The following is an 18,093-nucleotide window of genomic DNA, read 5'->3' as shown; positions in this document are numbered from 1 at the left end:
GCCCCCGCTCCTCGCTCAGCCAGTGAGCGGCCGGTCTGCACGTGGGATCCGAACCCTTGGCAGGAGCGCCGCCGCGCTTCCCAAGTGGCACACTGTAGCAGTGTGCCACCGGGCCGGCCCATCAGAACTATTACCTTCTTAGATTTTAATTTTTCTTCACTTTCTTACCTGTGAATGGGCTTTCTTTGGGGGGACCACCTAAGATAAAAAACACAATTTTTTCCCCATGATTTTATTAGAGTTACTGCATATGGGGTAATGACTAGAATGTAACCACAGTGAGATTGAGATTTAAATTCCAGGTGTTTGGCTAGGTTCATTCACTAGCTCAGGGACTCCTACACAGCAGCTACGCAGCATTCGCAGTTCAGACCTGTGCCCCAGAGAAACAAATAACTGTTTGCCAAGTGTTTTGTGGTCATAGCATTCTGTAGTAAAGAAATAGACTTGGCTTCAAAAACCCACTCTGCTGACTTTTTAGTTTTAGTGTAGACATGTTATTTTGAACTCTGTCCTTCAGTTCCCTTAGCCATAAAGCAGGAATGAAAATCTTCATCTTGCAAGGTTGTTATAAGGACTAGTGATAATGTAAGTGCCTGACACATGGTTGATGCAGTTAACTCTCATTATTATTATTATTACAAGACATATAATCCTGGAAAATAGTATTAAACTTTCAAATGCCAACCCCAAATTGGAAAAATCATAAATGCCCCACAATGGGGAAAGCTAAAATAAATCATTCCACACCTGTAACCATTGGCTATTATATGACCATTCAAAATAAGATTCACAAAGGACTTTTAGTGATAGGAGAAATTGTCACACCTTATGTGATTATAAAACAGCAGGAACAAGAACTTTATGAGCATAATGAATATATGTGTATAAACACACACACATAGTCAATGCCCCCCAAACCCTACAAATACAGGTAGTGGTTATCTCTGGGTGATGGGACTATTAGTGATTTTTATTTTCTACCGTAAATGTCCTGTATTTTCCAATGTATCTGTACTAAGCATATATTAGCTTTATACTAAGAAAAAAGTTATTTTTAAACTTCTGGCACATATGTGGCTATGTTCTCTGCCTGCAGAAGGCATTGACATTGTTTAAGGTTTATGTGCTAATTTGACCTTGATATCACACAGATGTATCTGGCCCAAACCAAGATAGGCAAAGATGTACTGACCAAGCTGAATTGGTTTGGCTAGGATATCATTTGGATTCCCCAACAGTGAGAATAATGTGGAAGACAAAAATTTACCTCTTGCAAACATCATAGATAATGCAACAACAGAATGATAAAATTTACACAAAAACATGAGTGCCAGATTCATATTTTGTTTTGATATTCGGATATCATTTGGATTCCCCAACAGTGAGAATAATGTGGAAGACAAAAATTTACCTCTTGCATACATCATAGATAATGCAACAACAGAATGAAAAAATTTACACAAAAACATGAGTGCCAGATTCATATTTTGTTTTGATATTCAATGCCTATTGATTGCACTTTAGTTCTATCTTGGACAAATGTGAGTGTCTCTCTGCATTAATTGCCATGTTTAAGGTTACAGATTGAAACACTTCTAAGAATACTCCTATGTTTGAATTCATAATCCTATCTAGTGATGGTGCTTTAATAAGTAAGTGTATTCCTTAAAACTAAACATCTAAATCTAGTTTCAATTTCACTTGCTTTTAATTCTCAATTTTTGTTTTGTTTTGGCAGGTGAAATACATGATGACCTGGGTCAGAAGACAGAAATAACTAAGGTGTGAAAGAGCTAAAATTTTATTTTTAGTTTTAATTTCAGATTTATGTGCTTTTTAAAAATGGTAAGCTCCTAGAGGCCTGATTTCCACTATGACCAGATGAGATACTTAATGCATAACATTAAAAAAATAGATACATATCATCCAAAATTCCTTCTCATCCAGGTCCCCCAACCACAGAGTTCCCTCTGTTTTAAAATTCTTTTAGAGATAGTAATGCATATGTAAGCAAATATGAGGGTACTTAAAAAAAAGCTTGTGGAAAAATTAATTAGAAAATAATACAATTCCTTCCACGATCTTTTTGAAGACCTCTTGTACACTTCCCCATCTTTTACATAGGTGGTGGCACAATATACATACTGTTCTTCAACTTTCTTTCTCAACAATATACTTGAAGATCTTTTAGATCAATTTTAAAAAGTACTTCCTTATCCTTTTTTTATTCTTAAATAAATTTATTTTTAATCGAAATGTACTGATTGTACATATTTATGGATACAGAGTGATATTTTAATACATGTATACAATGTATGATGATCAAATCAGGGTAATTAGCATATTCATCATTATAAAACTATCGTTTCTTTGTCATGAGAACATTTGGTTTCCTCTTTTCTAGCCATTTGGGGAACATACAATAAATTATTAATTATAGATACCTAGCACTACCATATACCAGTAGCCGTATTCTTTTTAATGACTAAATGGTACTCTGTTATATTGATGTTCCATAATTTATGTAAAGAGACATTAATGTACATTTAGGTTGTTTCCAATATTTTCCTAGCAAAGAAAATGCTGCAAAAATAACTGGGTACCTATGTTCTTTCATGTGTTAAGAGAGTATAGAATTAGTTTGTAGAAAAGGAACTGGAAAATCAAAAGTTACCTGCATTTGTAATTTGATAAATATTGCAAATTGCCATCTTTAGAATTTATATCAATTTACCATGCCAACAAGCAAGTATAAGAGTGTCTGCTTTTCCCCATCCCTAACAACACAAAAGTTTTCTATCTTTGACAAGACTTTGTAAAAAGAAAATATATCAATATGGTTCTAATTTTAATTCCTCTTATTATGAGTGAAGTTGGACATCTTTTCATAATTTTTTTAACCCTTTTTTTCTATTGAATTGTTAATTTAAAAAATCAATTTATGGTCACTCTGTATATATTTGGGAAAATAGGTCTTTGTCTGTGAAATTGAGTTTCAAGTATTTTTTCCTCACTTTGTCATTTGCGCCATGATTTTTTTTCTGGTATTTTAAAAATATCTTATTTTTATGTAGTTGAAGTTTATCACTTTTTAAAAACATCACTTTTTAGTTTTGTGTCAGATATAAAGCACACCATCATTATAGAGTTAATGTTTTATATTTAAATCTTAGATCCATTTGGATCTTATCCTGGTATAGGGTGTAATGTATGAGTCCAACTTTATTTTTCTCCAGATGGCTACTCAGTTTACCCATTTATTAAAAAGCCATCTTCTTTTTCACTGATTTGAGATGTTACGTTCATAGCATACTAAACCCTTGTGGGTACTGGGTCTTTTGCTGAACTTTTGGTCTGTTCCTTTGTCTTTCTATGCATATGTCAGTACCGTACTGTTTTAATTATTGAGGCTTTAACATCTTGTAGGGTTAGTCGTATCTCAATGCTCTTTTTTTTCCAGATTTTTCTTAACCGTTTTGCCCATTTAGCTTTCCTCGTGAATTTCAGAATCAGATTGTCTTTGGTATTTTTGTTGAAATGGTGCTAAATTTATTGATTATCTTAGGAAGAGTTAATATCCTCATGATGTTGAATCTTCTTATCCAATATCATAGCATGTATTTTAAGTTACTTAAGTTATATTTTGTGTCCCTCAGAAATATTTTCAGGTTTTTTGCATAAATACCTTGCATATTTTTTGTTAATTTTATTCCTAGGTATGTTATTTATCTTTTTGTTTGTTGTTTCTAACTGGGGCTTTTCTCTCTATTATGCCTCTTAATATGAAAGCAATAAATTTATTTATTTTGTATACCACTGTCTTACTGGATTATCTCATCATTTATAGTAATTTTTAGTTATTTTTTGGGGAGGTTCCAAGTGTATAATCACATCATCTGCAAATAGAATTTTACTCCTTCATTCTAAGTTTTTACTTTTAATTTCTTTTTCCTATCTATTGCATTGCTTAGTACCTCTAGAATAATATAAAATAATGTGGTCCTTGTTTACATCTTTATTTCTGTCATTAGTGCATATGCTTCTAGTATTTGCCCCATTAAACATAATGAAGACTTTGGACTGAAATAGATATATTTTTGGAAGATCCGTTTATTCTATACACATAATTTCCATATATAAAATCTTATTTGTGTATTTATTTATTTAAAGCTTAAATTGGATACTGAATTTAGACAAATGCCTTTTATCACCTATGAGCACAATAAAATGTTTTTTCTTCCGTGGGTATATTAATATGATGAATTAAATTAACAGATTCAATATCATCCATGTTTTCCTGGAATAAATGTCATGTTAAACTTTTCTCAATGAGTTGCTAGATTCTGTTTGCTTGTGCTTTATTTAGATATATGCATTGATATTTGTAAGAGACATTGGTCTGCAATGTTCTTTTTTGCAGTAATGTTTGTTTGCTAACAATGTTGTATTTGCTTTAAAAACAGAATAAAAAACTTTCTTTCTTTTTGTACTCTGTGGGAGAGTTTATATAACATAAAAGTAATGTGTGCCTTAAAGGTTTCATAAAATTTCACTGTAAAATCATGTGGACCTGGTGCTGTTTGGGTTGGTAGCTCTTTGATAATGTTTTCTATAGTCTTTTCTACAGTCGTTATCTGGTTAGCATCTCTATGTCTTTTGAAATGTTTTGGAAAAATTATATTTTCTTAGAATATTGTTCAATTCAACCAGATTTTCAGATTTATTTGCAAAAAACAAAAAGAAAAAACTTAGCAAAGAAGTTCTTATAATTCTTTTAATTTTCTCTTTACCTGTAATTACTTCTTTTTATTATTTTTTATGTTTTATTTGTCTTTTTTCTTTCTTGTCTTGATTATATTAGTAAGTAGTTAAGTCACCCTTTTCTCCAGCAAAAAAGTAGAGCTGTTGAATTTACTTATTTTTTTCTTGTGTTTTAATCAGATCAGTAAGTTTTGCTTTTATCTTTATTAACGCCTTCTTCTTTCATTTTTAAAATTTCTTTTGTTTTTCTCTTCCTTACTTTATACTTAGATGCTTTATTTATTTATATTCTTTTCTGTTTTTTAATATAAATATTTAAGTCTATTAACTTCCCAATTTTATTACATAGATTTTGCATAGTTTTTCTCTTCCTTACTTTATACTTAGATGCTTTATTTATTTATATTCTTTTCTGTTTTTTAATATAAATATTTAAGTCTATTAACTTCCCAATTTTATTACATAGATTTTGCATATAGTTTATTAAACTATCTCTACTTTATTTATTTTTGTATTATTATTTTATCTTTATTTCTGTTATATAATTTGAACCCTCAGTTGAAATTTAACTATTGAATTTGAACCATGAGTTTTTAAGGAAGAATTAAAAGATTTCCAGGTGGCAGGTTTTTTCCCCCTAACTTTATTATACTTTTAATAAAAAAGGTATTTATTATTTCTACTTTTTGGAATTTACTGGGATTTTCTTTGTGGCTTAATAAGGTCAATTGTCAATTTTCCAGGGCCTTAAAAAGAAAGTGTACATGTTTTCTGTTGTCAAGGTATAAATTAGCTATGTATTGTTAGCTCTGTCTTATTAGTCATATAATTTAGATTCTTTATTTATCTTTTATCCATATTATCTGTTTGGGTTGAAGAAGGTAACTAAAGTGTTCTGATAATCTTTCTCTCTGTATAGCTCTTATATATTTTGAAATCTTTGTTTTGTTGGGTATTGATGCTATTTTTTTGGTGAATTGATGGTAGTAGTGGTCATATTTTTATTAGGAATTACACAATTTAACATTAAAAATGATCTTCTTTGACTCATTTAATTCTTCTTGGCTTGTATTCAATCTTATTTGATATTAAGATAATAATTCTTCATTTTTTAAATTTGCATTTGCCCACCTTTTATTTTCAGTGTTTCTGAATTGCTTTGTTTTAGGTGTGTCTATTGTGCAGTGTGTGGGGTTGGATTTTGCATTAAGTTCCAATCTTTTAATAAGTGAGTTTGGCCCATTTACATTGGACTATATCTTGCCTTGGTTCTGTTATAATATTTTAGGTTATTAATTTTTGTCTTTACATTTTTTAATAATTCTTCCCTTATATGGACTATTTTACTCTTTGTGTGTGTGTGCACGTGCACTTTTCTTGTGATATTCAGGCAGGTATTTTATTGTTTTTCTACTGTATGCTTTTAAGGATTTATATAATACTCTTAATTCGTTTTTTCCTAAGGCAGTGTCAATTAATTTCCTAATAGGAAGAATGATAAAATTATTATATTTCTCCTTCTCCCTCATATTTTCCTAATATTTTTCTTAATGATACCTTCTGGTCTTAAATATATATAGATTTCTTTTAGTTGGTTTGGAGCTTTAAATGATATCTTCTAGCCTTCAAATACGAAAATGAGAAAATCAGCATCTTCTCCCAATTTTTTTTAACTGTCTTTTCTACATAATGAATGTATGTAATATTTACACTTTGTTTCATCATCCTAATCTCTCTATTTGTTTTAAATCTAGTCCTTTAGTTACAGACATTTGGTGTTCACCACTAACTAGTCTCTTTCTCATGGTTTATTCAGTTATCTTTTATTTAGCTGAAGTTTCTCTAGTTTCAACAATGGTTCATAAGAAGTATCTGTTGATAACTCTCTCTTGACTTTATATTTGATTGACAGTTCAACTAGCTATAACCTCTTTGGGTCACAGTTTCTTCTGTAAAGGGTTTTAGGAAAGTCTAAGGCACTGTGTATTTTAGATCTTGCTTGTAAGTTACTCTTTTTTTTTTTTTTTTTTTTCCGTAATGCAGTAGTGCTCAAAATTTATTACATGAACAAAACAATCTGTGATTAAATAAGTTTCTATGATTATGGAACCAACAAAAAGTTATAGAGTGTCTTTTATACAGGTCTTCTCATAAATTTGGATATAATATAAAATGATATGATTCTATAGTCTCCAAGACAAAGCATATGCCAAACTAATTTTTCCATCAAGTGTTTTTGCAAAGACGTTATTATGGGACTAGTACTCGAGTAATAAATTTTTAGAAATACATTTTGTGTGTTCCAGAAGTCAGTATATTATCAAGGATCTTATTTACTGTTAAATTATTTTCTACTGTTTTGTTCTAGTCTTTATTGAACCCTATTTATTTCATTAAAAATTTTTTTGACCTTATTTTTTATTTATTTTTTAATATTAACTTCTCAATATATATTGTAGTTGATTTTCATGACCCTTTACACATTCCTCTTTCTCCCATCCCTCTTTCCCCTTTCCCCCCATTACATCATATCTGTTCACTTGTCTTAACAAGTTCAAGGAATTCTGATTGTCATGTCTGCTTCCCCACCCTTTATTTGTTTGTGTTTATTTATTTATATATTTTTAGCTCCAACAAATAAGTGAGAACATGTGGTATTTCTCTTTCTGTGCCTGACTTGTTTCACTTAATATAATGTTCTCTAAGTCCATGCATGTTGTTGTGAATGGTAGTATTTCATTCTTTTTTATAGCAGAGTAGTATTCCATTGTGTAGATGTACCACAGTTTCCTTATTCACTCATGTGATGATGGACATTTGGGCTAGTTTCAACTCTTGGCTATTGTAAATAGAGCTGCAATAAACATTGGAGTACAGGTATCCCTTTAACATGATGATTTCCATTCCTCTGGGTATATTCCCAGCAGTGGAATAGCTGGGTCATATGATAGATCTATCTGTAATTGTTGGAGGAATCTCCATACCATTTTCCATAAAGGCTGCACCATTTTTCAGTCCCACCAACAGTGTATGAGAGTTTGTCTTTCTCTGCAACCTCTCCAGCATTTACCATTCTCAGTCTTTTGGATATTAGCCATCCTAACTAGAGTGAGATGATATCTCAAAGTGGCTTTGATTTGCATTGCCTGGATGCTGAGTGAGGCTGAGCATTTTTTCATGTGTCTGTTGGCCATTAGTATATCTTCCTTAGAGAAATGCCTATTCAGCTCCTTTGCCCATTTTTTAATTGGGTTATTTGTTTTTTTGCTGTAAAGTTGTTTGAGTTCCTTGTATATTCTGGATGTTAATCCTTTGTCAAATGTATATTTTGCAAATATTTTCTCCCACTCTGTTGGTTGTCTTTTCACTCTGTTGATTGTTTCCTTTGCTGTGCAGAAGCTTTTTAGTTTGATATAATCCCATTTGCTTATTTTTCCTTTAGTTGCCTGTGCATTAAAAAAAATTTTTTTACCCTCAAATTTTTTGAGTGTGGAGTATAGTATTGTTTACTATAAGAACAATGTTGCACAGTAGGTCTCTAGAGTTTTTTCATCTTGCATGACTGAAACTCTATACCCATCAAATAGCAGATCCTCATATCCCCATTCTCCTGGCACTGGGCAACCACCATTCTACCTTCTGTTTCTATGAGTTTGACTACTTTAGACATTTCATATAAATAGAATCATTGTTTGTCTACCTGTAACTGGCATATTTCACTTGGCATAGTGTTGAGAATCATCCAGGTTTTAGCACATGACAAGATTTCCTTTCTTGAGAGGGAGAGGAATGACAACAATTTATTTATTTATTTTCTTTTTTAAAAAAATGTAATTTTATTAATATTATTTCTTACATTCTAGGATGTTCTAGTGGAGCAGTTGGGAGGGAGAGGGAGAAGGGAAAGGGGAAGGAAATGGGATGGAAGAAGGAGGAAGGAGGAGGGGTGGGATTGAGGCCTTTGGTACCCATCTCATTCCCATGGGACAGAAGACCAGGGGGCTTCTAGTGGTGGCTTGGTCATTGCTGGGCTGGGTGCAGATGTCAGGGGGGTGTAAAAAGCCCTCGCCCACCACCATCCCAGCTTGGGAACCCAGAGCCCTTCTTGCTGCAGCTTGGTGGTCACCGCTGGGCTGCCTGCATGGGTCGGGGGGTTGTGGCCAAGGCCTGATGCCCCCCACTGCCCCAGTTCAGGAGGGCCCAGGGCACTTCCTGCGGCCGCTCAGTGGTCATCGCTGGGCTGGCTGCACATTTTGTGGTGGTGAGGCTGAGGCCCTCATATCCTGCCCTCAGGATTGGTTGGGGGTGTCAGGGGGGGGCATTGCTGAGGCCCCTGACCCTTCCCCTCCTTTCTGGTTTGGTAGCCCAGGGGATTTCTGGTCCTTCTAGGTGTTATAGGTGTTTGGTGAAATGAGATCTTTACTAGTTAATATGAAATTTTGTCTCTGATTGTGGATACTTTGTTTTTTCTTTCAGTTGTGTTGGATTATTTGCTGTTACTACCACTTAAACTCTGTGCTGGAACTAATTTGTTGTCCCTTGCTTACTTCTAAAGTGGGAGAACTTTCTGTGGGGACCAGCACTTGAACTGTGTGGTTGAGTTAAATTGCCGCTTTGCTGCTGATTCCCTAGTGAAAGCTTTTTGTGCAGTTCAGGTTTTAATGGTTGACTTTATAGGTACTTCTGGCTCTTGAGAGATCCAGTGCACCTGGGTTGTGTAGAAACTCTGGTCTAGGCCTGAGTGTTCTCATCAAACTGCACCCCATGCAGTTCTATATTCCTGACCAGTCTTCTCTGAGTGGTCCTACTCTAATTGGGGTGCAGATCTGCTGTCCTTGCTGTGTCCCAGTGTTTTCCTGGTGGGCCTGTCTCCCCCACCACCTGTGCTGCAGACACTTCCTGTGGGACAGGCTGTGCACTGGTCCCTTATGATGACTCACTGGCTTTTGAGTGGCTCCTTTTTATCAGTTGCTGTGGCTCCTTACTCCTGTGTGGGTCCATGGGAACCCTATTAGTGGTCTTGCTGGCCTGGGGGACACTAAGGCCCTCTTCTCCCCTGTTGTCTCCAAGCAACTTCATCTGAAGGACACAGCTGCAGCTTTTGCTGGCTCCTACTCTGAGCACTCAGCAGCTCCAGCCTGGAAGTGGCCAGGGCTTGAAATGGTCAGAGCAGTTTTTTCTTTGTCTCATCATGGCTTCTCCCACCTTCATACAGTCCATAGGTCTCTCCTTCTCTTCCCTTGAGCTCTAGCATCCCCACGTTGGCTGTTGTTGCTTTTTTATTGGTGTAAATTGGTTGATTTGTGGGAGAGAGTGATGCTGGGGACCGTCTATTCCGCCGTCCTGACTGGAAGTCTCCAAGATTTCCATTTTTATGGCCAAATAATATTCCATTGAATGTATGTACCACATTTTCTTTATTCATTCATCTGTCCATGTATATTTAGGTTGTTTCCACCTCTTGGCTATTGTGAATAATGCTGCAGTAAACATGGGAGTGCAAATATCTCTTCAAGATCCTAATGTCAATTCTTTTGGATATATACCGAGAAAGGTAGTTGCTGGATCATATGGTAGTTCTATTTTTAATTTTTTGAGGAACCTCCATACTGCTTTCCATAGTGACTACACCATTTTATATTTCCACCAGCAGTGCATCAGGATTTCAATCTCTTCACATTCTCAACACTTGTTATTTATGTTTTTTTTATGATGGCTATCCTAATGTGTAAGATAATACCTTATTGTGGTTTTGATTTGCATTTCCCTGATGATTAGTGATTTTGAGAAATTTTTCATATACATGTTGGCCATTTGTATGTCTTCTTTGGAGAAATATCTATTCAAGTCCTTTGCCCATTGTTAAATTGAAGGTTTTTTGTTTTGTTTTTGTGCTTTTTTCTATTGAGGCATAGGAGTTCCTTATATATTTTGGCTATTAATCCCTAATCAGATATATGGCTTGCAAATATTTTCTCGCACTTCACAGGTTGGCTTTTCACTACATTGGTTGTTTCCTTCGCTGTGCAGAGGCTTTTTAGTATGATTTAGCCCCACTTACCTATTTTTGATTTTGTTGCCTATGCTTTTGTTATCATAACCAAGAAATCACTGCCAACACCAATGTTATGAAGATTTTCTCCTATGTCTTCTTCTAGGAGTTTTATAACTTTAGATCCTATGATCAAGTATTTACTCCATTTTGAATTGATTTTTGTGTATGAGATAAAGTAAGAGTCCAGTGTGATTCTTTTGTGTGTGGATATCCAGTTTTCCTAACTGGGTTTGTTGAAGAGAATATACTTTCCCTGTTCTGTAGCCTTGGCACCCTTATCAAAATTTATTTGCCAGTACATGTATGGGTTTATGTCTGGGTTGTCTATTCTGTTCTATTGGTTTATATATCTGTCTTTATGCCAATATCATACTGCTTTGATTACAGTAGCTTTGTAAAATGTTTGAAATTAGAGTGAGGGCTCCAGCTTTGTTCTTCCTCAAGATTGCTTTGGGTATTCAGGGTACTTTGTGATTCCACACAAATTTTAGTATTGTTTTTTCTGATTCTATAAAAAATGCCACTGTGAGTTTAATAGATATTGCACTGAATTTGTAGATCACTTTGGGTAATATGGACATTTTAACAATATTAAGTCTTCAAACCCATGACCATGGGATACATTTTCATTTATTTGTATTTTCTTTAATTCATTTCATCAATGTTTCCTAGTTTTTAGTGTACAGGTATTTTGAGAGCCCCAGACTAGATTGGGGTTCTAGTAGCAGAGTGGCTATCAACCCTGCTCTAATGGAAAATAAAGGGAAGCTGTATGTGTGTGTTTATAGTGTGCCTTTCATGACTATTTCTTTTACCTGGCAGACAGCCTAATGCCTAGTCGTCCAGAGAGTCTCTCATATGGGAAACTTGTTGATACTGGCAGATGCCCTTTTGGCTCTTATCTGATTTGTGTCCAGTTTATGTCTGCCTGGCCATCGCTCTGGTGTTGGGGGCCCATGCTTTGTTTTCTCCAGTATTCTGGGGTAAACCCAGCCTGGGGCAACCCCTAGTTCTTCAGATGGAAGGCAAAAATTCAGTACAGTATCACAAAGGCAAAAACTCAGTACAACACCACAATAGGAAACAAGTTCAAAGATTTTTACTTAAAAATCCTGGGCAAGGAGGACTTAAAGAGTCTGGAGGGCAGTCTTCCATCCCTGGGTCACTTGAGGTGAGAATAAAGAGCTAGGCAGAGAGAGAAAAATGCATGTGGCCATTAGCAGTATATGGAAGGGAACAGAGCATGTGTGGCGGGAGGCAGTTTGCTAGGCAGGAGAGATGTCTCTAAGTTCTTATGTCTGGCCATTGACTGGAGCCATTTGGTTGTGGTGCAGAACTGAAAACTATGTCAAGAGTGATTGAGCCCTGCTTTTGGTATGAAAAAGTTAAATTTGTGTTCAAAATGGATACTGAGGCAACATAAAGTTATAAAAATTCTTTACAACAAGTCTTCCACTTCCTTTGTTAAGTTTGTTCCTTGGTATTTTATTCTTTTTGATGCTATTGTAAATGAGATTGTTTTTTTAATTTCCCTTTTGGAATGCTCTCTGTTATTGTATAGAAATGCAATTCGTTTTTGTGTGCTGCAACTTTACTTTAAAATTTTTTGCAGTATCTTTTTCTTGTAGGTGTTCTCTCCAATTTCACCTTAGTTTCTGTGGCAGTCCTATTTTTTTTTTCCTGCTTCTTTCTTCAACACTGCTGATTACTTTCTTCTCCCCCTATTTTCTAACCACCTCCTCCCTGAGTTTTTGCCTTTTGCTATTGTTTCATAGGATTAATGGCTTCATTCAATTTTTCTTTTTAAAATTAATGAGAAAATGTTTGGTCACAGTTTTCTTCTGCTCTGTGGTAACTAGTGAGAGTATTTCATATTATATTTATTTTTCCCTTACTTTCCATACTCTTTTTACAATATCACTCCTATAGAAGCATTTTTAAAAAGTTATCCGTTATTGAAGGAGCTGAATTTTTCTTCAATCAGGTAATTAAAAGAGATTCATGTGGGAGGGAAGAGTGAGGGGAATGTCTTTCTTCTGATTCAGGATTTTGTGTTGAGTGTGATCAGCTGTTACCTTGTGCCAGCCTATGGCAATACGTCACAGCTCTTTCTCTCTGCTTAACCCAGAATAGGCATGCTTCCTGGAAATTCTGCTCCTCTCTGGAATTCCTTGTTTAGCCTTGACTTCTCTGCCTCTGGGAACAAAGTAGGTCCAGGAACCTCTTTTGCCAGTTGGTTCACATCCTTTACCACTGTTGCAAATAAGACTGTGTTCCTTCCCTGTAAGATTTTGTTTTAGAGGCTTTTTTTCTGAGATCTTTGACCACCCTGAGCTTTCCCCCTCTCCCGCCTGTATTACTCCTCCCTTGTAACTATCCCTCACTGCCACCCATAATTCTTTCTTCTTCACTTTGGTTACAGTTACACCTAATTCAAGGAGGTGTGGGTTTTGTTTCTACTCATTTCCCTAAAAACGGAGTTCGTCTTTTGTTTTCCATTGTCTCTCTCTCTCTGGGGGTGATTTCTAGCAAGACAAGGAGGAAGTCTGTCTTTATGCTATGATGAGCAAATCAAAAGTCTCATTAATATTTGTTAACCTATCAATGCCCTTCCTGCAAATGCCTGCTTTTGTAATTTCAGAGATAGTTTTAGAATGCAGTAGGCAAGTCATCCAGAAGTGGGGAAAGGCAGCCTTAGTAATTGTCTGGAAGAGTTTGGCTTCTGGCAGACAAAGCCATTGAGAACCTGGCCCCTTCCTGTCTTTCCAGATTCATCTTTGGGTATGTGCCCCACATGCTTCAGCCATACTGTACTCCTTAAAGTCTTTTCAAATGAACCATACTCACTTTCTCACATAGGACTCTGTAAATGTTGAACACTTACCCTAAAACAATCTTGCCCCAGCTGTCTGTCTGGCTAACTCCTGCTCATCTCTCCAGCCTCAACTTAGATGCTACTTGTCTGGAGATCTTTCCTTGATACCTCTGTACCCTTGTCCCATCCCCCTGATCAATTGTGTTTACTTCATCACAGCACTTATTATATAATGACATTTTTTGGTTCCTCACCAAAACAGACTGAATTTCATGGAGGGCAGGAATGGAATGTAGTTTACTACTCTATCCCCAGCACCTAGAACACTGCCTGGCCCATAGTAGGTGCACAATAACTTTGATGAGTAAATGTTGAGTGTCTATTTCAAAGAATGCTGTATTGCATATGAGTTAATGAATGGTTGGCATGTCTTGAAATTCTCAACAATATGTGTGCTCATTACTGGAGTTACTATTAAAATAATCCCTTTTAAATGTTTTATCTTTTCACAAGAATAAAATGACATATTTTCTGTTTCAAATATCTAAATAGTTAGTATAAAAAAAAGTCAAACCATAAGGTGGCATAAGCTCCCTGAGGGTAGGGATTTTTTTCTGTCTTGTTCACTTCTGAATCCCCATCACCTAGAAAAGTGCCTGGTACATAGTGGGCACTCAATATGTTTAATATAGTTTCTAAAATTCAATCTGCCAAACAAAGAAAATGTTTGTTACCAAAAATATCAAAGCTCCAAATGAAAACTTTGGAATCGAAATACACTTTAAATAAGGCCATAAAATACTTTTACTTTCATATCTAAAATATACCTCAGTTCTTGATAAAGACTTAAATTACAGTGAGATGATGAAATATTTGTAATCTTTATGAATCTTGGACCTTTATGACCCAGGCTCCATAGTTAAGAAAACATCATCTGGATAGTCAAAGTAGTAATAAAGGAATTCCAACTTTTAATTTATGTCCTTTCAAAAACATAGATGAATGGACAATAACAAGTCACCACACACTGAGAAAATTTCTGTGATAAAACGTGAGGGATTAGAGCCAAAATACATGAAACAATATGACCTAACATAATTTAAAAAATAGAATAGAACATACCAACAACAATGATAAAACTCTAACGCCAACACAGACATTTGAGAAGTTATGGCATTTATGATATAAGAACAAGATACTCTGGAAGGAACACAGCCAGGAAAAAAAATCTCCTGGAAATTAAAAAAAAAAATTGTGACAAAATAAAATGTTCAATAGGAGTGTTGGAAGAGTAAGCCAAGGACTCTCCCAGAAAGTAGAATGAAAGGAGAGAGTCAGAACATAGGAGAATGAAGATAAAATAGAGGGTCCACTGGTAGATCCAAAATTTAGCAAGATGATTTCCAAAAAGAAAAAACAGAAAAAAATGAAGAGGAAAAAATTATAGAAGAAATATCAGAAGAGAATTTTCCTGAGTCTTCCAACTGAAAAAACCCTCTGAAAACTCAGAGACAATGAATGAAATAAGACCATCTTCTGTAAAATTGCAGGACACTAAAGATAAGAGGGGAACTTACAGCTTATAGCTTTTAGAGGAGAGAAGTAGGCCACTAACCAAAGAATGTGAGTCAGACTGGTTTCTGACTTATTAGCAACACTGGGTGCTAGAAGACAGTGGAGGGAGCCCTTCAACTGGTTCTCAATCTAATATTCTATAGTGTGTCAAACCATGAGACAAGTGTGAAGGCAGAATAAAGACATTTTCAGGCAAAATGGCTAATGACGTTTACGTCCCATGATTTTTTTCCTATGAAGTAATTGGAAGATTTGCCACAGCAAAATGTGAGTTAATTAAGAAAGGAACTGGCATGGGATGAGGATACAGTGACTCCAGCCCAGGAGAGTAATTAAAGAAATCCCAAAACGCAGCTGAGTAGCAGACCTGGCAAACAATCAGCCTTGAGTGGACTAGACCGTGAAGATGTGTATAATAAAGTGCCCTTCTTGCCTCTGCGGTGAACATTATTTCAAAGACAGACCCATCTACCATTTTTGGATTTTCAACTTTTAGGATCAATCCTGAGACCAGTGAACAAGATTTAAGTTTGGCTACAGAACAGAACACCAATGTTTTAAATTCTACAGTGAAATAGAAAAAAAATGAATGATAGGTTGGAAGAAGAAACAATGGATGCGTGAAGAGGAGATGGGGAGTGGGTGATAACCTCATCTTACCAGTCAGGGAGTGTTCAGAGTTGATGAACAGAGTTGATAAAACAAAGCAAAACAGTCCTCCGTATGTTACTTAAAGTTACAGAAGTAACCAGTAGGGAAATTAAAAATACGGATATGTCTGTTTGTTAGAAGGGGAAAGGAAAGTGGAGAAGTGGAATAAATGACCTAAATCTCATCTCAGTACGAAAGGATGCTTGTANTGAAAACTCAGAGACAATGAATGAAATAAGACCATCTTCTGTAAAATTGCAGGACACTAAATATAAGAGGGGAACTTACAGCTTACAGCTTTTAGAGGAGAGAAGAAGGCCACTAACCAAAGAATGTGAGTCAGACTGGTTTCTGACTTATTAGCAACACTGGGTGCTAGAAGACAGTGGAGGGGGCCCTTCAACTGGTTCTCAATCTAATATTCTATAGCGTGTCAAACCATGAGACAAGTGTGAAGGCAGAATAAAGACATTTTCAGGCAAAATGGCTAATGACGTTTATGTCCCATGATTTTTTTCTTATGAAGTAATTGGAAGATTTGCCACAGCAAAATGTGAGTTAATTAAGAAAGGAACTGGCATGGGATGAGGATACAGTGACTCCAGCCCAGGAGAGTAATTAAAGAAATCCCAAAACGCAGCTGAGTAGCAGACCTGGCAAACAATCAGCCTTGAGTGGACTAGACCGTGAAGATGTGTATAATAAAGTGCCCTTCTTGCACTTCTTGCCTCTGCAGTGAACATTATTTCAAAGACAGACCCATCTACCATTTTTGGATTTTCAACTTTTAGGATCAATCCTGAGACCAGTGAACAAGATTTAAATTTGGCTACAGAACAGAACACCAATGTTTTAAATTCTACAGTGAAATAGAAAAAAAATGAATGATAGGTTGGAAGAAGAAACAATGGAGGCATGAAGAGGAGATGAGGAGTGGGTGATAACCTCATCTTACCAGTCAGGGAGTGTTCAGAGTTGATGAACAGAGTTGATAAAACAAAGCAAAACAGTCCTCTGTATGTTACTAAAAGTTACAGAAGTAACCAGCAGGGAAATTAAAAATACGGATATGTCTGTTTGTTAGAAGGGGAAGGGAAAGTGGAGAAGTGGAATAAATGACCTAAATCTCATCTCAGTACGAAAGGATGCTTGTAGACGAGGTCTAATACTTACGAATCCAGAAAAAGGTGGTCTAAGTGCACAATTTAGAGTTCTCAAGGCAACTATCTGATGTACCTTCTGAAGAAGTTTGAGAGCATTTTCCTCTGAGGAGTAGGATTGGGGCTGTGGTGGTAGTGGGTGGGGGAATAAAGGGTCTATTTCTTTACTACATAAGCTTTGGTGTATTATTTGATTTTGTAACCATCTGCATGCATTGCTTTGATTGAGAATATTAAAAGGAATCATATACGAAAAAAAGCTTGTATACTGTAAACAGTTGACAAATGGTGGCCATTATTAAATTAGTGAGCAGGCAGGGATATAATCACAAATTAGATTAACGAGTTGTGATGGCAAAGTATTTAAAGCATGGATTTTGGGCTATGCTTGAGTCCTGGCTCTGCCACTTTCTATGTGGTGGGCCTTGACAATGCTCAGATTCTCATCTGTAAAGTAGGGATAATAATAGAATCTACTACACGTGGTTGTTAGGAAGATCATATATAATAATTCATGTAAAGCTGTTAGCATGGTGTCTGGCCCATTGTAAAGATAATTATAAATATTTATCATTTTTATTCAGTAGTATAAATTTGAGAATAAGTCTGGTCTCAAGGAACAAGGGATCTACACTGCAGGTATTAACAAGTTCTGTGACTTGGAATGGGTAATTAAAATTGCCCACAGCATTGTTTCTCTTTTGAAAAGTAGTTATAATAGCATCTGCTCTTGTAATTTTAGAATCAATTACAAAAATTAACAAAAACTCTAACAATAATCCTGGGAAAGGTAGTGTGAGCTCTGCAGCTGATAAGCTGTTATACATAGGTGTTCAGAGTAGAACCTTCTGTGGGCTCACTCCTGAAATAAATGCAGGTTTATAATTCCTTACCCAAAACTTGGGGGCCAGATGTGTTTAGGAATTTAGAATTTTCTGGATTTAGAATGGTATTATGGTATGTGTGCCATTATATTATGTGATATCTCCAGTGAGATCTGAGAAAGTACCCCATAATCAAACACGTTAATATTTTTGCATTGGATAATATTAATTACAAGTATTAAGTGAGCT

At 35.5% G+C, this 18,093-nt stretch overlaps 1 protein-coding gene across 1 annotated transcript in view; it reads left to right on the top strand.

The window, feature by feature from the left end:
- ATP8B4 (ATPase, class I, type 8B, member 4) overlaps positions 1 to 18,093 on the top strand; it is a gene marked incomplete at its 5' end in the record, with an annotated part of 144,480 nt that overhangs the window by 40,422 nt on the left and 85,965 nt on the right. Inside the window, one exon of the mRNA XM_008585632.1 lies at positions 1,742 to 1,785. Coding sequence (XP_008583854.1) covers positions 1,742 to 1,785 — 44 coding nt within the window. The remainder of the gene's footprint in view (positions 1 to 1,741; positions 1,786 to 18,093) is intronic.

The sequence above is a fragment of the Galeopterus variegatus genome, unplaced genomic scaffold (genome assembly GCF_000696425.1).
Source record: "Galeopterus variegatus unplaced genomic scaffold, G_variegatus-3.0.2 Scaffold3652, whole genome shotgun sequence".
Taxonomy (NCBI): Eukaryota; Metazoa; Chordata; class Mammalia; order Dermoptera; family Cynocephalidae; genus Galeopterus; species Galeopterus variegatus.
This window is presented reverse-complemented; position numbering and strand designations above follow the sequence as displayed.